This window comes from Manis pentadactyla, chromosome 15 (assembly GCF_030020395.1).
Source record: "Manis pentadactyla isolate mManPen7 chromosome 15, mManPen7.hap1, whole genome shotgun sequence".
Classification (NCBI taxonomy): domain Eukaryota; kingdom Metazoa; phylum Chordata; class Mammalia; order Pholidota; family Manidae; genus Manis; species Manis pentadactyla.
In genome coordinates, this window is record NC_080033.1 from 19,433,408 (window position 1) to 19,457,151 (window position 23,744).

Genomic DNA, 23,744 nt, shown 5'->3' on the forward strand with positions numbered 1-23,744 from the left:
TTAAGTGCACACTGAGTACAGCATATGCCACAGAAGAGGAGGTGGATACTTATGGCAAGGTGGAAGCCAAGCTGAGACTTAGACCTATGGTCTTCTGATTCACTTGTGTTCATAGCACCAAGGTAGGGGGCCTTCTGAGCCCTGCCCTTCTGGAGCTGACAGCCTTCTAGGCTTTCATCCATTCAGCAAACTCTCGCTGAGGGCCTGGACAGTGCTGGGGACAATCGTGAGTGAAACAGTCTTGGCCCTGGTTTCTCAGAGTTCATGATCCAGTGGCAGGTCCATTGTTCCAGACGATCAATAGATATGCAGATCCAGAAGATAGATCTGACTCCAGACTGACAGCTCAGAATGGTCAAGGTTGGGATGGGGGAGCACAGAGTGCTGACCTGGGACTCAGGGAGCACTTCCTGAAGGAACTGGCTACTTCTGAGACCATCTTTTCTTCCCGTGGTTCTCTCTCCCAGTCTCTGCAGCTATCACCCTCTGGACCTCTGAAACTGTTTTCCAGTTTCTTCACTCTACCAAACCCCTGCCGGTGTCTCTGTCTATGTCTTTGTGTGAGTCCCCTTGAGTGTTTTTCTGTGAATGTCTCTCCTGCGAGTGCCCCTGTTTCTTGTCAATCTGATTGTATTCTCTCTTTGCATCTGTGGGTCTCTCCCTGGCCCCTCTTTTCCCAGCTCCAAGTTTGTCTCTACCTTTCTGAAGAAGTATCCATGCAGGACCCTGAACACTAGGCTTAAGAGCTTAGACTTTAACCTGAAGGAGCAGCAAGCCCCGGGAAGCTGAAATCAAGTTCAAGCAGGGGACTGATGTCACAGACCTGCCCTTCAGAAAGGGCCCTGAGACAACCATGCTGTAGGATGGAAGGACGCTGGGGCAGGAACCAAGCAGAGGAGAAAATTGAATGGTTCCAGTGTGGGGAGAGAATGAAGGTCTCCCAGGGCAATAGCCATCAAAAACTCCTGGCTTTAGAGGACACTGGGGAAAACAATGCAAGTCCTCTCAGAGGAGCTGGTCATCCAAGAGAAGTGTCAGATTTCCTCTCTTCCTGCCTTCCTCCCTTCCTGCCCCATCTCTGACGTCACATTTTCCAGTCTGGTTAGGAGGGTGAGGTCCCCCCTCCCTGACAGGAAGTGCCCTTAAGCCCCCTGCCACCTGGGCTGGACCACCTAGCCCCAGAACCCAAAACTCCCACCCCCACATCACTAGCCTTCCTTACCCCAACCCACTTCTGCTTACTGCAACCACAGGGGCAAGGGAGGAGATGGGATGAGAATGATTACAGAAAAGAGTGGGCATTTAAGTCCTTAGGGCAGGGAAAGAAAGATCAGTGGCAGGGTTGAGACACACGGACAGAGATGGAAGGAATGTAGCCAGCAGAGATGGAGAGAGGTAAGAACTATGGGCCAGAGGCAGTACAACGGGAAAGGCAAAGGGAGGAACCCCAAAGAGAAATAGAGACAAATAAGGAAATAGATGGAGAGGGACTGAGACCAGGAAAGACTGGGTGACAAGGCCTCACTGGAGTCAGGCCTAGTGCAACAGACCCAGAGCCAGAGGCCCCAACCCCAGACAGAAGCAGGAGAGACAGAAGAGAGGCCAGCTTCAGGCAGAGGAGGCCCAGGGCCTGGTGGGGTACAGCAGATCAAGACACCCTTCAGGCCCCTGGGTTAGATGGATCAGTGGGGTTCAGTCTCCACCTGCCCCCACCCACTGTGTAACCTGGTAAGTGGTTTCCCTCTTGAGGTCCAGTTACTCTTCTGTAACAGGGATAGAAGAGCAGTGCCCACACCCCCAGCCCCAGAATGACAAGTGGTTGATATCAAGCTGGGTGAATATTGGAAAATGCCCATATTAAAGAGGATATTTTTAATGCTAAATACTTGGTTACCAATACAGCAGGATGGGCACAAGCACAGGCTCTGAAGCCAAGCTACCTGGGTTTAGGTGTGCCATATTTAGGAGATAAAAAGGATGTCTAGTTAAATTAACTTCAGATAAACAACAAATAGTTTTTTAGTGTATGTCCCAAATATCACATGTGTATGTTGCATATATACATGATTTTTTTCCTGAATAATTTGGAGCAAACTATAGACATAACACTTCACCCCTAAATATCTGTGTTTGTTTCCTTATAGAGACATCTGTTACATCATACATCTAAGAAAATTCTATTCTTGTATTCACTTCATACTCAAATTTCCCCATTTGTCCCAAGGAAAGGGCACGGAATCTGGATTTGAAAAGAAGTGAGAGAAGTCTCAGTTTCCCCTTGCCCAAAATGGGGATAAGACCAGTACCTACCTCAAGAGGACTCAAGGAAGGCCCACCGCACAGTTGGTGGCCTGCAGAGCCCTCAATAAATGTCAACTAAGTGTATTACTGTTACTGTTTACGTGGTGGTTCTTGCTATCGTGAAAAAGGGGCAGCCCCAGAAAATTCTTCTCAAAGTCCTCAGAAGGGAGAACTCAGCCTAGTCGGATACCCCGGATGGCCTCCCCCACCCCGCTGTATCCCCCACCATAACCTCCACAGTCCCCCTGTAGATGTGACGTCGGCCAACCCCGGGTCTGGCCGGAAATCTCCCTTCCTGTTGCAGATAAGCCGGTTGCAGCCCAACTGACCCCAGACCCTCCTCCCCCACCATCCCCCATGTGGCTGGATCAAGTCCCCAAGACGGAGAACCTGTCCAACAAGCCCCGCACTGCGCCCCCATCACCCCGTACACACTCCTCCTTACCCTGGTCTTACCCAGCGCGCCGTTCTTCAAGCTCCTGTCCTAGTCCAAGCCACCCCTTGCAGCAGGGCAGCCGCGGCTACCAGGAGGCAGGCAGCCATCCCTGAGGGGGTGGGGGGCCGGCTCAGCCCCGCCCCGGCCCCTGCAACTCGACCCCGTCTTCGACCCCCAGCTCTGACGTCTCGGAAAATTCCCCCCTGCCCAGGCCCCGGGGGAGGGGGTACATAGTATGAAATGGGGCTGAGACCCCCGACTGGGGGCAGAGGAACCCTCCAGAGGTGAGCTGAACTGGGGACTGGATATCTGGGGACCTGGGCTCCTAGGTGTGAGGGAGGAGAGGGCTAACATCCCTCACTCCTGGTCTGAGAGAAAAGGACACTAGGAGGCCAAGATTGGGGAAGGGGGGAGCAGAGGCCTGGACTCTTGGGTCTGAGGAAAGCAAGGGCTCAGAGTTCCTAAGTGTCACCAGCTTACCCATTGCCCTTTTCCCCCCACCCCACCTCAGAACATTCACAACCATCGTCCATGGACTTGTGGAACTGGGATGAAGCATCACCACAGGAAGTGCCCCTGGGGAACAGGCTGTCAGGGCTGGGTAGGCTGCTGGAGCTGAGTCAGTGTGGGTGGGAAGGTGCCCGGGTGGGGGCCTCTGCTGACCCCAGCCGGCCCTAACCTCCTTACTGCCTGCAGAAGGAGCTGAACTCGGCTTCTATTTCCCTGAACTGGCCCTCCAAGGAGACACGCTGACAGCGGGGACGTGCTGGAAAGGTGGCTGTGGGCTGGGACCCCTAGGCTCTGGGGAAGAAGGTGAGAGGCTAGGCTCCTGGGTCTAAGGGTGGAAGGGGCCTGCCTGGACTACAGGGAGAACGGAGAGAGGGTGGGGGCTTGAACTTCGGAGGTTGAAAGACCTCGAGTCCTAGGTCTGAGTGAGGAGGGGCTACGAGTAATAACTCAGTCTCTGACAAACTACTGGATGAGTGAGTGGTCGAGGGGCGTTTTCGTCATTGCTCACACCCTTCCGCAAACTCAGCTACATCCTCATCCCTTGCAGGGCTCCCGAGGCTGGACGGGGACTCCACGTTACGGCAGACAGAAGCTCCATGGGGGGCGGGTGAGTGTGTGCGGGGAGACGGCCGGATGGGGGAGAGTGGGAGGAGACTGGTCCTCCACCGTGGCTAGAGGGTTAGAATCCTCAGTCTTTGAAGGGGAACGGGGTTAAGACGGGGCACGCTTGTACTCAAAGTGGCATGTCCTGGATGCGGGATGCGGGAGCCGGGGCTGAGAGCTTATACTCCTGGAGCCCCCGAGAGGGCCCGAGACAGGGACACCTGGGCTCCTCTCACTTGGGATCGGTTCCTCCTCACAGAGCCCGCCCCTCAGGCTTTTCAGTGGTCTGGGGACTGTACCGACCTGGAGCGCACTGGCTCGGGCACTTGGAGCAGCGTCTCGCAAGCCCTGGGCCCCGCCCCGGGCGGCCTGGGCCACGCCTCCTTCGCTGGTCCTGAAGGAGCCGCAGGCCAGAACGTTACCACCTCGGCAAGTAGGGCCAGCTCGTGGTGGCGCACCCCGGCCGCCGCCAGCTCCACCATCTGGGACTGTTCTTTTGGCCCCGACCGCGCCACCTACTGGAGCAAGGGCCTCGGCGAGCAGCCGCGCGCGAGCTCGGCCATGTCGTGGGGACCGCCCTCGGACGCCGACTATACTACCTCCTGGGACTCGAGGCTGCTTACGGATTGCACCGCCTCTTCGAAGGGGCACCTGAGCTCAGATCTCACCACTCTCTCCGAACTGAGCCAGCGACCAGACCGAGCAGCCTTATCTCGTTGTTACCCGAAAACTAACCACAGAGGTGAGAGGTCCGCGAGACCACAGCGTTTATGAGGCGGGGCCTGGGCGCCTAAGGGGGCGGGACCCGGGAAATTGGCAGTGAGGGGGCAGGGCTTAGACACAACAGATCGAGAGGAGGGGGCGTTGCCTATATGCCTGGGTCCTGAGAGAGATTAAAACACTGGCAGTCTTCTAGCGGGCAAGGGATGAGGACCTAACCTCCTGGGTTAGGTGTGAGGAAAGAGATGACGGTCCGGATGGTCCCCGAGGACGACTCTTGGGTCCTTTATATGGAGGGATCCGGACTCGTTGGTCCCCGAGGAGAAAGGGATCCGGACTCCTGGGACCAGAGTCGGGAAGACCTGGACCCTTGGACCTTCGAGCTGAGGAAGCCGGGACTCCTGGGTCATCAAAGCGATACGGTCTGGAGCCAGGAAGCCTGCGTGTTCACCTGCCTCCACTCCGCAGGTCCGATTCAGCTGTGGCAGTTCCTCCTGGAGCTGCTCCAAGACGGGGCGCGAAACAGCTGTATCCGCTGGACCGGCAACAGCCGCGAGTTTCAGCTGTGCAACCCCAAAGAGGTGGAGCAGCTTCCCAGACCCGCCAAGTCTCTCCCTAGTCTCCCCTGTTCAACCTAGCCCGGCCATGCAGTTTGCCTACTAGTTGGCCCCGCTGCCAGCGTCGCTCTAGTCTCGACCCCTCCGGGGTTACTGGGACTAACTCTGGTCCCGACTCTACCCGAACCCGCCCCCTGCCCTGTTGTCCATTCCAAGCTCCTCCCTCTCCCATCCTGTCGGACTAAGCGTGGAATCCGCCCTAGGTTGCGCGGCTGTGGGGCGAGCGTAAGAGGAAGCCCGGCATGAATTATGAGAAGCTGAGCCGAGGTCTGCGCTACTACTACCGCCGCGACATCGTGCTCAAGAGCGGTGGGCGAAAGTACACTTACCGCTTTGGGGGCCGCGTGCCCGGCCTCGCCTATCTGGACCATGGGGGAAGCGGAGAGGGAGCAGCGACCCAATAAAAATATCCCGTCAAACTTCATCGCGCGTGCTGTCTGCATCCTTCCCTCTAATACTGAGTAGACCCACTAGGGAGCCTAAGTAAGTGTGCGCCACCACACCCACATATCCCCTGCCTGTGTGATCCCAGACAGACCCAGGCCCTTAGGGAACCCTCTATGTGTGATGGGACATTCAAAGGAAACTGAGTACCCATAAGAGCCTACTGTGTGCCTGCCCTATGCTGGAACCTGTAAAGGAATCAGACCCAATCACTGACACTCTGGACCAGCCCAGTGGGGACATGGACCCATCACCAGACGGACAGCCCAGAGTGGTCTTGGCTGGGATGGAGAAACTCCAAGGGGTTAAGGGGGCCAAAAAGGAGGGACCTGACCTAGCCTGGGGCAATGTGGGTCAGGGAAGGCTTTGTGGAGGAGAAAAGAGCTGATTTAAGAAGTCAGGTGGGCAAAGAATGTTCTAGACAGAAGAAACAGCATGAGCAAAGGTGTAGAGGTAGATCTCACAACACTAACCAATGAACTGAAATATCAGTGTGGCTGGAGAGGGGGCCATGGACCATTCACAAAGGATTGTGGGCCACTGTGAGGAGCCTGGACTTTGTCCCAAGGGCACAGGGGAGCCATGGAGCAGTAGGAGGGGAGGGATTTAGGATTTAGGAAGATCTCATTGAAGGGGGTGAATGTAGTCATATAAATACATAGTTCCACAAATAGTTAGAACGTTGATGAAAACAGAATGTGTAAGAGACCTCTGACCCAGTAGGCCTAGACACTGCACCCAGCGCAGTATGTGGGAAGCTTCAGAGGCCAGACTGAGGGGAGGAATGAAAGCAGTTCTCTTTCACAGCTCCTTCTTCCAGTCCCCAGGAGCACCTTTATTCACCCAAGAAATTCATTCAACATATTTATAGAGCTTTTCCTATGTGCCAGGCACTGTTTTAGATGCTAGACATATATTGGTAAATAAGACAAAAATTGCTCCTTTATGATGCTTCCATTATATTAAGGGAGACAAACAGAGATAAACACAATGAAAGGAAGGTTTTATGGTATGTGAGAAAATAAGTATTATGGAGAAATAAGTAGGGAAGGGAGATAGAACTGACAAGATGACAATTTTAAATATCTGGTCTGAGAAAGTGACATTGAAGCAAAGACCTGAGGGAGGTGAGGGAACAGCATTCCACTTAAAGCATTCAGGAAAGAGTATTGCAGGCCAAGGTAACAGCAAGTGCAAAGGCCCTTGGAGGAAAACAACTTGCATGTTTGAGGAACTGCAAGAGGCCAGTGTGGCTGGAGCAGTAGGAATAAAGAGAAGAGAGATAGGAGATACTAGTATAAAGGAGGCCAAAGTGTGTAGGTCATTTGTGAGGACTTGGCCGAAGGCTAAGAGAGAGAGAGCCAGAGCAGAGGGGAGGATTCTAGGCCAAAGAAGGGAGGTGATTTCACTGAGGTGTTTAACAGGATCTGGCTGAGTGTACTGGTTGTGGAGGACAACCGGTAAGCCAGGGGGCCAGGCAGTGGGTTACTCTAATAGTCCAGGCTGGAGGTGCAGGGGTGGCTTGAACCAAATGTGGCAGAAGATTCTAGATATATTGCTAAGGCAAAGCCAACAATATTTCTTGATAGATCAGCTATGGGATATGAGAGAAAAATAGGTATTAAGGACAGCTGTGTGACCAGAATAAGTTGCCATTTTCCAAGATGGACCAATTTCTGCCAGACACTTCACAGACCCAGGCTTTAACTCTTAAACCCCTCCTTTACAAATGACATTTGACAAATGATCCTGGGAGAAAGACTGGTTCGCTTTCAATCCCGCATCAACTGACCTCGGTAATAATGATAAAGGGTAGGGATTTTTGTGTTTTGCTTAGCGATGCATCCCCAACTCTTATAGAAGTACCCCACATAGTATAAGCGTTCAATAAATAATTTTTGCATGAATAAGAGCATTTCGCCGGGTCATTTTTCCCAAGCCCACTCTCTACCTAACCCCAGGACCCATAAACCCTTTCTCCAGAGACAGACAGGGAGGTGATGAGAACCGTAACTTGACTCCTCTAAGCCCCAGCTCCGAGCCCTTCGAGACGCCATGCACGCTTACTATTGGGCTGGAGTGATGATGAACAGGCTTTCAGCCCAATAGGAAGTCTGAGGTCACATGGATGGGCGTGGCCTTAATGGCTTCTGGGACCGGCTTCTCTGCACCCTCTAGCCGCGCGGAAGACTCCACTATACCCCGCCTTCGCCCGGCTTCCGGCCGGTCTTAATTCCGCTTCCTGTCCGACGCTGGCGTCTTTGCTGAGGGTCACATTGAGCTGCTGGCTGCTTCGGGGTATTTTTAGGTGAGTGTCTTGGGCTGGGGAACCTGGGACCCCATCCTGGTTCTCAGCTTCCCTGAGAACGAGGGGAGGTTTCTGGCCCGCGGCGTCCGGCCTCTCCAGGCCCTGGGGTCCTGTTTTGTTAATAGTCGTAGCTAACGATTAGTTCCTCCTTAATTCCGAGCAATTTATATTAATTGACTTAATCCTCCTTCCAGCCCTATGATGTCGGCCCTGTTATTATCCCTTTTTTGACCGTTAGGCAACTGAAGCTCAGAGATACTAAGTTACTTAGCCAGCGACCAGGATTTGGACTCAGTCATTTGGACTGCTGTGCTCTTAATCCCCAGGCCGCCGGCATGGCCCTCTCGTGCCTGGCCCCTCTTCCTGGTGGGACGTTGGAGGGGCCGTAGCGCCATCCCCGATCCACCCTCGCTCCCAGATGGCGGGTCCAGATCCAGAACAACTCTTCGGATCTTATCTTTGTCCCAGCGACTGGTGTTCTACGTCCCCTTCCCCGCGTCCTTCTCCCCTCCCGGAAGACTGTGCTTTTGTGGCCCAGATCTCTACCACCACCTTGGGTCGCTTGATTTAACACTGGCCAACTCACCTCTGTGTAACCCTACGACTCCTCGAATTCTCTAGAATAGAGACAGTTGTCTCAGATTCCCTGGTGAAAATTGTGTATCACCTGAGAGACATTATAACAGAGGTTTTAAACTCTAGGTCTGCAGAATCAATAGACTTAAAGGGGTGCTAGTACTTGAATGAGGGGAGAATTGCACCTATATTTTTACTGATCTCTAATTGAAATATCCTTCAGTTAGGAATGGAAGCAGCAACCTCAGTAGTAGTAGCATCTGCAAGTTTGTCAGCCATCAAAATCACAGGTCATCTTCTGTCACATGGTTGAAGATGTCACAAAATATTGTTCTCATTCATGGTTACTTCAAAATTGTGGCAGTTAATCAATTCTCAGCTAAGTATAACTTGTTTTTGTGATCCATGCAATTTTTTAAATTAAAATGTCATTAACATACAATCTTACATTGGTTTCAAATGTACATCACAGTGTTAACAGCCCCTGTGATCGACTTATATTGTGATTGCAAATTATTATGCCCCTTTATCCCCCTCTCCTCCCCCCTTTACCCACCCCAACCAATTTTTAATGCCTTTAGATATACTCTGAAAAAGGACTCATTAGACCACTGAGGGGAGTTCATGGTACCAAAGAGATGAAGAACCTCTGCATTATAGGCTATGTTGATGACTGACTGCAGTTTCACCATGTGAGTGCTGAATGACTTTGGGAAGTCACTTAGCATCCTGTTCCATGTCTATGAAATAGTGATAGTAATAGCTCCTTATATTATTATATTACCTTATAGAGCTGCTGTAGGAGTAAAGTGTGTAAGGCAGTGCCTGGCAAGCAGTAAGCATTCAGTGAATGTTATCCAATGTTATTTCAGGACAAATAAGGCCTAATTTTACTAAGGAGTTGTCCCCATCCAGCCCCCCAAAAAAATTCTGCTATGACTTCCCCCCTCAGAGGTGTGTGGGAATTGCCCTATCCTTCACCTGTGTTGAGAGGGAGAGGGTGGAGGTTTGTTCACACCACCCCATTCTTCTGTGTCTGGGCCTGCAGTGGGCCCAGGTGGACTGATATCCCCATGCCCAGGCCCCCTGGAGCCCCTGCCAGCATGCACTCTCTTTGTCTGCAGGAGTCAGCACAATGGCAGAAGACATCAAGACCAAAATTAAGAACTACCAGACTGCCCCTTTTGACAGCCGCTTCCCCAACCAGAACCAGACCAGGAACTGCTGGCAGAACTATCTGGGTAAGCAGGACATTGTTGGGGGGTGCAGGGGGGAGATACAGACCTCCCCTGGTTCCAGGCCTCAGATTGCTCACCTCTTGCCTCCTCCTAGGGAACTTATACATCCCAAGCCTCTTCTCTTTTACTCTGGACATCCTGCCTTGCAAGGCCTGTATCCCTCCCTCATCATCAGCTGTGTTCAAGATCTGGACTTGGGTCATGAACTTTGGATCCTATAATTTTTTTTAAGATGTGTGTGTATGGGTGAAATATAACATACATACATACATACATACAGGAAATACATAAAACAAGGTACAGCTAAATGAATAATTCTAAAGTAAATCCCTCAGTGTAACTATAACCTGGATGGATAGAAAACTAGATGCTGCCAGCACTCTGAGCTCGTCTGCCTACTGCACGCACTGTCTTGAACACAACACCCTACTTTCCCCACTAGAGATAAATCCTACCAGCTTAGGGCAAATCACCTTTTGACTTTATCACCTCGTTTAGGTTTGCCTCTCTGTGAACTTTGGAAATACTGTATGTATTCTCTTGTGTTTGGGCAACAGTTTTGAAGGTTGATCCATGCTAGGGCGTGTAGTTGGCTCATTCTCCTGGCTGTACAGTTCTCCACAGCTTATTCATGGACATGTGTAGTTTTCAGTTTGGGACTCTTAATGAATGATGCTGCTATAAACGGTCTTAAAAATGTAATTCGATGTTCACGTTAGTGCTTTTCTTTATAGGGAATGTGCCCTGGAGTGGAATGCCTGGGGCAATTTTTTTTTTTTAATTAATTGCCTACTTTTAAAAAGCAGATAATCCCGCTCCTGTCTTCTCTAGGATGCAAGCATCTTAGCATCAGGACCATCTTCCCCTTCTCTGGCCCTGGTTTTTGACTTCCATAATCCCCACGATGCCCTTCATGCTGCCCTATCATTCCTGACACGAGAATTTTCAAGTTGGACAGTAGTTCTGTGGAGGTTACTAAATGAGTTTAATGAGGTGTGTCTAGCCCTTTTTAGTCCACTTGTAAGAGTACGCATTCTTTGCAAAACTTGTTTTACAATGTGAGTGTGTATGTGTAACTAATTGCTTGTTAAGGAAGAAGTATATGGTGAGTTGATGGAAAATATGTTCCAGCTGGGCTGGTCTGGGCTGACCTGAATCTCTTTCTTAACAGATTTCCACCGCTGTGAGAAGGCAATGACTGCTAAAGGGGGTGATGTCTCCATGTGCGAATGGTACCGGCGGGTGTACAAGTCCCTCTGCCCTTTATCCTGGGTATGTGCTTCTTACTGGGGCTCTGGGGGGACTGGGGTGGGGTCTTAGCTGAGAGGAGTGTGGTAACCTGGTGGGAGGTCGTCTGCCAGGGACAGAGGAAGGACGGCATCACACTGTCTGTGGGGCTTGGACTTTTCTTCTTCCTAGAATTGCCTTCCTTTCCTCCTTTCACCAAAACTCAACCACTGGGGCTCTCAGCCAAGGCGACTAGGGCCATGGCCCTGCTAGACCATCTTGCTGGCTCCCACACACTCAGTAACAGGTCCCTGTCCCTGTGGAGCCGATGATCTTGTGCAATTCTGTCCTTTTTTATTACAAACATTTTCAAATATACAAAAAAATAGAGTAATTCAGTGACCCCCAAATATGCCCATTACCCAAATTGAATAGTTTCAAGACTTTTCCTCGTTTCCTTCATCTGTCCCTTTTTCTTCTTTTCTTTGCTGGAACATTCTGAAGCAAGTCCCAGGTGTCATTTTCCCCCTCCCTACTTCACCAGGCATCTCCACAAACTACAGACACAATAAAGCAGCTCTTTTATTTAGACCTTTTCTCACCATCTAATACTCTCTGCGTGCCCTTTTTTGGACATAAAGAATTTATGTTTAACATTATAATTTCATTTAATCAGAGACCCCACCGACTGCAAGGAATATTGAGAGATGTTCGGATCTTTTTTAGAACATTGGAAATGAATGTAAAAAGCATGTTAATTTCAGTGATGTTAAAATTTTTTAAAAATGTGTCTTAGAATCAAAATATGATGCTATTGCAGAAGTAACAGTGCTCATTTAAAGAAGACAAATGTGAGCAGGCCAATAAAATAAAAAGTAGAAGCCCTCTGTGCTCCCCAGTCCCTCTCCCCTGAGCTAGCTACTATTAACCCGTTCCCGTTTCTCTATATAAATTTATCCTACATAAGCCGGTAGAACTCTGCATGGATGTGTACAGTCTGTTCTATGACTTGCTTTGACTTATCTGTGTATTTGGAGGCCTTTTTTTATGACAGTGCATATAGATATGCCTTTTTTGTTATAATAACTTAACAAATGCTTTTATTTACCTAGTCCCTTTTTGATAGAAATTATGTTCTAATTTTTCAGTATTTTAAGCATCCTTGATATACATTTTTGGGGCTTATTTCAAATTGCCTTAATGCACTTCTCAGCTTGCTTGGTTTTCCTCCACCTCTCTGGCCACATTGTCTCAAGTGTCTTTGAGTACCTTGTGCCCTCCCAGGGTTTCCTTGTCCCTGGGTGATCTGGGGTAACGTGGTGGTGTGGTTCTGTAACATCCTTCCTTTGGCCTCAGGGCCTGCATTGTGTGCATGCTGGACAGGATTCCAGGAAACATGCTTCCAGGCCTGGTGCCGCCCCACACCCTAGTCTCTGGGACCTGGGCCTGTGCGTACCTGGGAAGGAGCATCAGATTGTGTGGTTCCTCCCCTCAGGTGCCTGCTGTGTCTGCCCTGTTAGGACTGGATATAAATGCACCCTGTACAGGCCCCTTTACACCCAGCTGCCCTGGCTTCTTTATTCCAAAAGCTTGGTGAAGTAAAAATAGGTATTTCTTTTGCTATTGTTTTTGTGTTTTATAAGCAGTACATTCACTCCACAGAAACTTAAAAATAGAGGAAGAGGCAGAAAGATGTTCCTCATCCTCCTGATCTTGCTGACAGTATTGTAGTAGCTTCGAGGTGTTCCCTGTGTATTTTCTAAAATTCGTCTCTAATCCTAGTGTATTTTGGGAGAGGTGGGGGTGGGATACCAGCACTTTCCTTATATGTGTTGAAAACATTCTTCCCAAGCATCTTTTATTTTCCAGTTGAAAAAAATTTTTAGTTTCTCAAGACAGAGAAACCCATTGAATGAGAGACTGACTCACACAGAACTGAGGACTCTAGACAGAGCAAGTCCAGATAAGAGAATCCAGTTCTAGCTATCCATCCCCACTCAAGGCATCAAAGAAACATAGCCTATAGAAGCAACAGAGAAATCCTGGTTTTTACCTTGCAGTCTGGTGCAAGAATTACAAAGGTTCACCATGCTAAGTGTTCACAGTTGTATAAATTGGTCTTTTTTTTTTATACAAATGAGTAGTTTAATAAAGCAAAGTACATACTTGAGGAGGGAGTGCAGGTGTGCTTCAGAGGTGAGCAGCAGGGTTGGGGGGTTTCCACTGGGCAGTCTTATAGCTAGAGCTAAGCACGGGTGGAATATTCATCGGGTTTGGTGGGGTATTTTTGGAATAGGGAGGGAATTTCTGGGCACTAGGGTGACACCCTCTTTTTGTCCTTAGATGGTCTGTGTTGGAACTGTCATGGTGCCAAGGGCTGTGACTTTTAGTATGCTAATGAGAGTATAATGTACTTTGAGATGAAGTTGGGGTCAACTCCTCTGTGTTGGAACTAGTCAGTTTTGGTAGGTCTGGTATCTATATCCTCCCTCCCCACATCCCAAGAGAACAGTTTACATAAAATGTTTAGAATATAAACAAGCATCTGACTGAATGTAAACACTGGGCAAAGTCCCCAACCTCCTCCCTACTCATTGTCTGGCTATCCACCTACTGTAACATTTCTGTCCTCAAGGAACGTGGACCCTTGAAAATGGGTGTCGTCGTTCTTCTGTAGCTACTTCCTGCTGAGGAGGGGCATTGGCCCTCCCTATGGATCCCAGCAGGTTCCTTGCTGTCTTTGGGAGAGGAGGACTCAGAGTTGTCTCGGCAGTGGCCGTGGTAGACACGTGCGCATAAAAGGAGGATGCAGCAAGGTTGTAGGGTTGCTGATGTGTGTCTTCATCAGTGTGGTGGGTAGGTTGAAATCCCAACATCCGGAATTGGATTTTTTATAACCTGGAGGAAACAAACTTGACAAGGAGATTAAGAATGCATGGCCCGAATATGAGAACTAGTAATAGTAGGACCCCAGTTGAAATGATGGGAGAAAATTGGAAATGTTTGCAGAGTCATAGCCAGATATTTTAAGGAACCAGAATTTAGGATCCAGTCCATTTTGCAATGACCAATATTAGAATTTAATACCCATAAGGGTGTACTATTGAAATACAGTTCTTCTCTCTCTAAAATCACCCTCATTTTTATTAGGGGTAACCATCCTAAGACTAATTTGTCTGTAATACAAGATCAGCTTCAAAACACTTGGCCTGATTAGTTACATAAATACAAGAACAGCCACTGATCACACAGGCTTTTTTAAATGTGCTTTGCTAGAACTCTTCATAAGGAATTTCAGATTGAACTCAAAGGCCTCCTATTGTCAGGGAAGGCAAGCCAGGGACTTGCCATGAGGTTTCATCTGCAGTACCTATAGATTTGGGTGAATTCCTCTCTTCTCAAGGTCTCCAAGATATTTGAGGTTCCGGCACTTGCCAGGAAGTGACCTTCCTTATTCACCTGGTAAGGCTGCTGAGAACCCTGTAAGCAGGCCAATTCTTCCAAAGGGCTTTATTGGCTCCATAAAGTCAACCTTAGTTCCTTAAAGCTGTCTGACCATACCTGAGTCTATGCACGTCTCTCAAATACATTTCGGTCAAAGCCTCGGTAATATAAACAGTTTTCAATTATGTCCTGTCACAAGGAGAACATATTCTTATTGAACTTACGTAAATTAATACACTGACATAAAATACCAAATTACTCAGTTTCCAAATGCTGGAGGGGTCAAGTAGAGAAAGACAAATATTCCAGTTCTACTTAAAAAGGTATCATTTACTAGACTGCTATAAGTTAGCTTAAGAGAAAAAGTTTAAAAACAAGCACATTTTTAAAAATATCAGGAATATTTGAAATGAAAACTCATAAAATTTAAAACCCTCCTCAGTTTATTCAGTCTTACATAATTTTTGTTCTGCTTGAAACCAGTTTTTCTACTAGTTCTGAGTAAAACATTATGTATAAATGACAAAAGACTTAAAAATGGTGGTGGTTAAATATCTGAAAAGAGTTCATTATAAGGCAATTGACAAGGACATTTTGTTATTTCTGTAACATTAACAGTTCAGTAAAGTTCAACATCATTCATTTGACAGTGCTTCCCAGGTAATTTTATATATCAAATTAATAAGCTGAATTAGCTAAATGTAGTTCTCCTTTACAAGGAGAGAAAATCCTCTGACATGTTCCAGCGGCCCTCGGGAAAATCTTAGAGTTAACTAGTAGTAAAAGGACTTTATTTAAAATTTGATTTGGGTAAGTTGTCAAAATTATCAAGAAAGTGAAAACTAAGAAGTAAGCAATTGTAAACTGTTACAGTAGCAGTCTTTAGATTTGCAATTTTATGAATACATAATTCTAGAAACATGAGCTTCTTAATAATACAGTCTTTTCGGTAAGCACAGAAAGTGTTTACTAATAGAGTCAAATTTGTTTTTAGTTTCTCTGTATTAAGGAATCCAAAAGTAGGTAAACCTATATTCAGTAATGTTTCATTATTTTATCTTATTTGGAAATGACCTAATTCTTTAACTCGACTCATTACTTAACTTAGCGAAACTTTAAGGTTTCAGGTTACCAGAAAGATTTTCAAGCTATTTTTAGGTATACATACTTTAACACATAATTATTGTTAAAAAAATTTACCCGTTATACCTATTTAGTTCACTTGTTTAACAACCATGCTAGATTACCCATAAAGGCTCCATTAAATATCAAAGTCAGCCATTCTCCCAGACCTCTTTTTTTTTTTTTTTTGAGAGAGAGTAAACAGATAACCTCAACTTAAATGACTAAGTAAACCTAGGCAGAATAAAACTTTATTTTAATGCTGATAACCATAAAGACGTGTCTATTTTAGTTAAATTATCATTAATGCTAAATATTTTCTATCAATTTCTGAAACTTTTGGAATACCCAATTTTTACTAGTACTTGACTTTAAACCAGTTAATTTTTAGCAATACCGTCAGACAAAGAAACTGATAAAAAGATTTTCTAGTTACTAATATCCAGTTGCAGAATGGTGTTGTAATTAAGGGTCTCATTTGGGGGCCATTTTTCTCTGCTGGGCAGTTTGTATTGAGGCCAAGCAGTGTTACAGAAGGAAATCAGCTTCTTCTTTTTAACCAATCTAATTTAAAAGTGTCTCTGTTTTTTAAGGATACACCTTAAGAGTGAGTAGTTTAGGGCCAGGCTAAGACCTCCCAATTTTTGATGATGTACCCTGATGGGAGTCATTCAGAATGAAGGAGATGTCACCCATGCCTAAGTCAGGACCTGAGAGGAGAAAAGAGTTTCCCACTACCACCAGGGGGGCCAGGCATCCCTGATCCCCAAGGGGCTAGGGGTTATCTAGGTGGCCCCAGAAACCCGAAAGTACCTCTGGGCACAGGTCAAGTGAGGCATCCTTCCACACCTGGCCCTATACCAGGTGTGCACAGGAGGTTCTGCAGCCCAGCTAAGCATGCATAGGTGTCCCTATGGCTCAAAGCCTTCCCCGGGTGCAGCCCCAGGAATGGGAGTTAGGGGAGAAGGGGTCAGGGCCCTGAAGTCCAGGGTAGACTCCTCGTGACTGAGCATCCTGATAACCTCACTTTCAATGGCCCTGAGGGGAGACGAACCACCTCAGTGTGATGACATCAAATTAGATGGGTTATGAGATTTACCAAAAGGCCAGGGTCTCTCTCTTGGCTGTCTTTTGGTGTCCCGAACATCACTTAAATTCTAGGCCACCCTGGCTGGCATAGACAGACCCAACAGACTGCCCTTCCCAAAGGGGAGGGTGATGGGTGTGAAAGGCAGAGAACAAGGCCGTAGAATTTGGGAGTCCAGATGTGAATGAAGAGGCAAGTGAAGTAGGTGTGCAGGCAGGGAGATAGACATGGAAGCGAGAGGAAGAAGTGTTTGAGTCCCAGAGGAGGCGCCCGGGGGCACCATGAGTGGGGGACCTGGAGCCATGGGAGCCAAGACTACACTGCAGGGAGTGTGCCGCGGGGTGGGGTGGGGTGGGCTGTTTTGCTTCACAGTGTACCTTGATGCGCAGACACTGTCTTGAGGTTGGCAGGTGGCCTAGAGTCAATCTGTTTCACAACCAACTTGCCCTTACACAGGAGACTTACAGTAGTTGGCAGCCACCCTAGGGGCTTTTAAATGGTCGGCTTGTGCCCACCAAGGAAGCGGCGAGAACAACCAAAGATCCAAGAGGCAAAGACAAGGAGTGCCTTAAAGTAGCACAGAATCGCTCCTTCCCTAGACCGTTAGTGAGTACCCTGTTTGGAGTTCCTTGTGGTTGCCAAAATGTTGCCGGGCAGCTGCGTCAGGGGGTGTCCCCTGCACCCTAGGTGAAACCTCAGCCTGGACAGGGAGGGTTTTTGACTCTGATTGAGAAAGAATTCACAGGTAGATAAAGCAGGTGCTAGCAAAGGGTAGTTCAATAAAGCAAAGTGCACACTCAAGGAGGGAGTGTGGGCATGCTCCAGAGGAGAGCGACTGGCCCAATCACTTGAGGTCAGTTAGGCAGGATCTTTCAAGATGAAAAAAATCATACTCCAGATATAGCACTTCCACATCTAAACATCCTACAAAAATGTTTGTGAATAGAGGTGTCCATTGCAGTTTGTAAAGGAAAACATTCAGAAACAACCCAAGTTAGATAAATGATGGTACATTTATTTTGATCTTTGTGACAGAATCGTAGAAAGAGCTCTACAATTTGTGGAAAAAGCAAGTTGTAGGTCAGCCTATATAGTATCGCCCAGTTTATTTATATATATATATATATATATATTTTTTTTTTTAGAAAGATACTGGCATACATTTTATTTATTTATTTTTAAGTTTAAAATCCATTTATTGCTTACAAACTGCAGTCCAGGGCGGATTCGTTTCTGCTCTGGCTGAAGCAAAACCAGCCCTCTCCTCACCTCTCAGGTACAGATAAGCCCTCTGTTGCCCAGGTAATTACCGATTGATATGGAGATGAACTTCTCTCCATCCCTGAGGAATGATGCAAATGCACTAAAGCCATACTTCTCTCCACCCTTGAGCAGGCGCCTGTTGATACACGGATGTACTAAAAGCCAGGCAAGATAATCTGGAAATACTAGAATTTTACCCACATGCCCTCTCCTGCCTGAAGACTTTGGTCTCTCCCAGTCATCTTTCTCCTTAAAATAACACAACATATATTGCTGATCTTTGCCCCTTTTTCAAATCAAGTGGTTTTTATATTTAAACAATATATATTCAACAAAATCTACACTTTTGGGGGCTCAGTTCTAAGTTTTGACAGATGCACAGTTGTGTTACCACCACCACAGACAGGGCACAGAACATTCTCCCTGACCCAAAGTGCCCTCGGACTGCCTCTTTTTAGCCAAACCCTCTGCATCCTTTTACCCAGGACCCCCACTAACGTGTTCTCTGCCGCTATTATTTGCCCTTTCCAAAATGTATAGAAATGGGATTTCCACTGTGAGCCTTCTGGGCCTGGCTGTGTGCACTTAACATTTTGAGATTCATGAGTGTTCTTAATTTTTTCCATGGTGTGTGGGAACCCCATTTTATTAGTCATCAAATGAAGGGCATGGGGGTTGTTTCCATCTTAGGACAATTTTAAATGAAACTGCTGTAAACATCCATGTTTAGGCTTTTATGGGCACATAAGTTTTCAGGTTATATATTTTTTGTAGTAGAGAATATTTGTGATATGGTATATGTATGTATAAATAAAATAGGCACATACATAGTACTTAGTATGGACCAGCTACTATGTAAGCACTTTTTATCATAATAAGGGCAAACATGCTAAGAAAATAGGTTGAGGTATATACTGTTATAAATTCCAATTTTTCAGAATTGAAAACTGAGGCCCTGAAAGGTTGAATAATTTTCCCAAGACCACAACTGGAAAAATGATGGAGCAGGGTCACATTCAGTCTTATCCATGCTTCTATCCACTGCCTTCCATATACAGCATGTAAATGTGAGTGTGTGTGTGTCTGCATGTGTGCATAAAAATGGATATGCTTCTAAACTGCCTGTAGTCGGGGGGTACACAAGTTACAGTGTTACTTCTGGGGAGTGTTGACAGTTTGGTATGGGCCTTTCTGTCATTTTTTCATGTATGCATGCACCTGTGATCAGTAGTAGTGATCAGCACTCTGTATTCAGTTTGGCATCCTTTTGCACAGATTTTATGTCTTGGAGATTCATTTTTGCCGAAGCATAGATCAGCATTTTCCACAGCTGCCTAGTATCCCTTTTTTCCTATTCTGATGCTTATCACGGACTGCTGACTCTGGGCTCCAGGGCCCAGCCACACTCCTGAAGCCCTGCAGTCACATCCCCCCACGGACAGCCTTGCCTTGAGTCTGGGGTTGTTCTGCCTGTTACTCGTCCTCCCCACTCCCTCAGTGGGTCAGCTCATTCGGGGCAGTGATTCTTGTCTTTCTGGGTGACTGCTGGTTGCCCAGCTCCTGGCACATAGCAGGTACTGGGGCTACTTGTTGATTGACTGAACAGGTGAGCAAAGTGAGGAGGACAAAAAGTCCACCCACCTGGTTTCTACACAGAGGAAGGGAGTAACACTGGCTCTCTTTCCACAGGTGTCTGCCTGGGATGACCGCCGGGCAGAAGGCACGTTTCCTGGGAAGATCTGAACTGGCCCCACCCCACCTCTCTGTTCTCTTCCTTCTCCCAGGGTGGTGAAAGGGGACCTGGATACATGGTGATCCCCACCCTGGGATCCTGAATCATAGCTTAACTAATAATAAATACTCATTGGAAAAGTATAAGACTGTGTATGTATAAAAGAGCTGAATGATTGGCCAAGAGCCAGGGTTGGAATTAGTACTTTAACCAATATGAGGGGCTTCAGGTGATTATTTTTTCTGTTTTATTTTATTTTGTTTTTTTGTTTCTTATTTTATTAAACTTTGACCACCTCCTCTATACCAGATGGTAGGGTGAGTGATTATACAAAGTAGCCTCAATCCCCTGTGCATGCTAAAATTTATCTGTATGATACACTTTATTAACTGTACAGTTTTTTAAAACTTACATAATTATTGAACAGCATAAAACTAGCATAATAAAAGCTCCTATGTACCTATCACTAGCTTTAACAATTACGAAGAAATGACTAATTGATTTCATCTTTTTTTTTTCTTTCCTCAACCAGTGAATTTTAATATTAATATTTAATACATTAAATAAATGTGCTCCCCTCCCCCCCTGGGTAATTTTAAAGCAAATCCCAGAGATCATATTTTATCCAGAAGTAGATATATGTATCTCAGAGATACAGATTTATTTTACATATAACCATACTACCATTATTACACCTAAGAAATTAACAGTGAATTATTTATCATCTAAGAAGCAGTCTTCTGTACAATGTGTAAAATTCTTCCTGTGTTTTGGGCCTCCTCTTTTATGTTGATCACCATGATGATTGAAAGCCAAATTAAGAAATGTTCTTTCTTGATGCCCCCAAAGGAATTGCCACACAATAATGGTCCAAAAATGCCATCCATCAAACCTGTCAGCAGGGACGCCCTGAGACAGCATGACCAGCTGGAGCATCATGTTGTGGCCAAATTGGTGTTGATTCAAAACTGTTCGGATGGTTGTGTGACAAATTAATCTGAAGCATATTCAAACAGGCGATTGTTTTGTTAAGGACAAATCGTCCTAGGGAGCGATCTTCTGACATGGGTGCCTGTGAGGAGGAAGGGCTGTAAACTGGAGCCTAGAGAAGGCATAGGGACTTTGAGGGACTGTAGAAGCTTATGGCATATGTTAGAAATGAGAAAGAACTTAAACTTGGTGAAATTTCAAATGAAACAGGAAGTCCAATGAAAAGTCAAAATGTAGGACATTCCCTGATGTCTGTTGTCCAATCCCAGAGGCTGCCACCATTAGAAGTTTCCCGTGTAGCCTTCCAGAAATAGCCCATACATCTAGAAACATCTATAAATATGTATTTAATAAAAATTTGATATGGCTCTCGTAGTTCCTCTGATCTACCACTTCTCATTTGATACTGTATGAGCAAATGAGATGTTTCAGTGCACCAGGCTGGCTCCAATCTCAAGGCCTTTGCATTTGCTGTTTACTCTCCCTGTAATGACTTTCCACCAGATACCCACCCACTTTGTCCCTCTTGCGTTCAGGTCTTCCTCAGATGTACCCTCAAGGCCTTTCCTTACCATTCGACCTACTATTTCAACTTCTGCTCCCACACTACAGACCTTGACTCCTTTTGTTTCTTAAGCACTTCCCATTAATATTCCCTATATTTTCTTTCTCATCCTTGATAATTGTCCCCCTATCAATAAAATGAAATTTCTGTGATGGCAGGGAATCTTAAAAATATTTTTTCCCCATTCATCATTTTATGAAAATTTTCAAATGTACAGAAAAAGTGGACGAACAGTATGATTGCCCTTATGCCCACCACATACATTTAACAGTTGTTAGTATTGTGTCATATTTACTTTGCTTATATGTACACATTTTTACTGACTCATTTAAGTTTCCAAACACCTTGACACTTCACTCCTAAATGCTTAATCATGTATCTCTGAAAAATGACATGTTGCTTCAAACCATTATCACTCCTAAGAAAAATAAATTCCCTAATGTTTCATATTCAGATTTCCCAAATTGTACCCCCAAAATTTATACTGTTTTGTTTGTTTTCTGTACCAAGATCCAATCTAGGTTCACATTCTGCATTTGGTTTTTACGTTTCTAGGTTCTTTTAAATTCTGAAACAGCCGCCCCCGCCGCCTGCCCTCATAAGATGGACCTTTGTAAGAGGCCAGCCGTGTTGTAGAATGTCCCCCACTCCGGATTTGCCTACTCTCTTCCTCGTGGTGTCTTCTAGCTGCTTCTACCGTCTTTTGCCAAGCAGTTTCTCATCTGCTTCCCTCTTGCGGGAACTGCTTTAAGACCGTTTCTCATCCACCTTCCTTGTGTCAGTGGAGTGCAGGACCTTACTACCTTATCCCTTAGGGACTAGCTGCAGGCTGTAAAACTCCAAAGGTGCTGAGGCACCTTACCTGTCTTACCTCAGGCCTTTCAACAACTCCAGGAACAATGTATCATTCTGACTTCAGTTTTACAAGTGAGAAAACGGATGCTTCCATCCCTCTGCCAGTTAATGTGGCTGTGGGTTTCTGTGTAAGAGGGGTCAGTACAGAAAATAGAAACCTCAAGACATCAAGCAGAAAGGGATTTAATGTGAGGAATTTGGTACAGTAAAACTGGTCATGTGAATTTGGATTTAGTAGCACACCCTCATTTCATTGTATTCAACTCAACACAACCCCACATTTTCCAGGATTGAATATAGCTTCACAGTAGGGGTTTACATTACTTTAAAACATAACCTGGTATCACAGTTAACAAATGAAGAACTGAAACAATTAGAATATCCACATTTTGCAATCCCTAATCAATCTAAGCATTATATCAATGGCTGCAAAAGCACCAAAAGGGAGATAACCAAACCTGACATGCCTCAGATGGAAACACACTACACACTGGAAATGGTTTTGCCAAAAAAATCAAACCTGAATCTCATCAAGCTTCCAGATTCAACCACTGGTTCACAGGATAGTGAACACCATAGGGTGTTAACTGCATCGTAGGATACAATCAGAAAAAGCTAGATTCTGGAGAACTACAAGAAAAATGACCCACTTTTTCCAATAAAAACTATCCATGCAGAAAACAAGGGTGGTGGTGGGGAACATACAGATTAAAGGGGATTTAAGAAATACATATTTTGATCCTAAATCAAACTTTTTTAAAATGACATTTATGAGACAGTTGGAAATTTCATTAAGGAATTATTAGTTTTTTAGGAGTAATGATGTTGAGGTATTTTAATCTATTATCTTTTAGAGATACTTAGTATATTGAGTACTGAAATGGTTTCCAAAAATACTTAGATTCAAATCAAAACTTAAAAGTTGAAAGATGTGGAGAAATGAATCTAGCCTGGATTTGCAGAAATTGCTCTTAAGAAAATACAAACAGGCATGCCACAGGACCCAACTCCCTCCCCTACAATCATTAAATTGAGGAACTGGGAGGTACCTACTGGAACCCATTATGTCAAGAACATACCACTGCTCCAGAGACGCCATCGTCAGGACTTCAGGAGCCGTGAAGCTGAGCGTGCGTGGAGGGTGTCCCGGACAGTGCTTGGAGAGCACTGCAAGCGGGAGGGCATTAACCCTGCCTCTCGGCCACTTCCCAACCCCCATTCTAGAGGCTGCCTTTCACGGCGATGACCAACTGAACACCCTGAACTCTCGGTGAAAGGGAGTCCAGGGACCTTTCCTCCTCCAGCTTTATTGACATGAAATTGACATCTAACATTGTGTAAGTTTAAGGTACACAATACAATGATTTGGTTCATGTATGTATTATGAAATGATTACCATATAAGGTTAGTTAATACATCCATCACCTCACATAGTTACCTTTTGTGTGTGTGTGTGGTGGGAATATATAGGATATATTCTAAGCAACTTTCAAGTATATAATACAGTATTGTTAACTATGTCTGGCTTATTTTACTAAGCATAATGCCCTCTAGGATAATCCAGGTTGTCACGAATAGCAGGATTTCCTTCTTTTCTTAAGGCTGAATAGCATTCCATCACATTTGTATCACATTTTCTTTACCTATTCATCTGTCTATGGACACTCAGGTTATTTCCATACCTTTGTGATGTGTGTAATGCTGCA

The 23,744-nt window shown here is 46.0% G+C and overlaps 2 protein-coding genes across 3 annotated transcripts; both read left to right on the plus strand.

The window, feature by feature from the left end:
* The first annotated feature begins 1,385 nt into the window (after window positions 1-1,385).
* On the plus strand, window positions 1,386-5,611 carry ETV2 (ETS variant transcription factor 2). Its single transcript, XM_036929097.2, has 7 exons — window positions 1,386-1,395; window positions 2,606-2,728; window positions 3,401-3,550; window positions 3,795-3,854; window positions 4,110-4,592; window positions 5,039-5,151; window positions 5,391-5,611. Exons 1-7 carry the CDS (start codon window positions 1,386-1,388, stop codon window positions 5,589-5,591), a joined length of 1,140 nt encoding a protein of 379 aa, XP_036784992.2. The 3' UTR covers window positions 5,592-5,611.
* Window positions 5,612-7,784: 2,173 nt separating this feature from the next.
* On the plus strand, window positions 7,785-19,774 carry LOC118933989 (cytochrome c oxidase subunit 6B1). Of its 2 annotated transcripts, none has more exons than XM_036929044.2 (4): window positions 7,785-7,939; window positions 9,640-9,756; window positions 10,925-11,025; window positions 19,586-19,774. In XM_036929044.2, the coding sequence occupies exons 2-4, from the start codon at window positions 9,651-9,653 to the stop codon at window positions 19,637-19,639; spliced, it is 261 nt and encodes an 86-aa protein (XP_036784939.1). In that variant the 5' UTR covers window positions 7,785-7,939; window positions 9,640-9,650; the 3' UTR covers window positions 19,640-19,774. The 2 variants fall into 2 exon arrangements, with proteins under 2 accessions (XP_036784939.1, XP_057348918.1); XM_057492935.1 differs by lacking the exon at window positions 7,785-7,939 and adding an exon at window positions 9,091-9,207.
* Window positions 19,775-23,744: the final 3,970 nt, after the last annotated feature.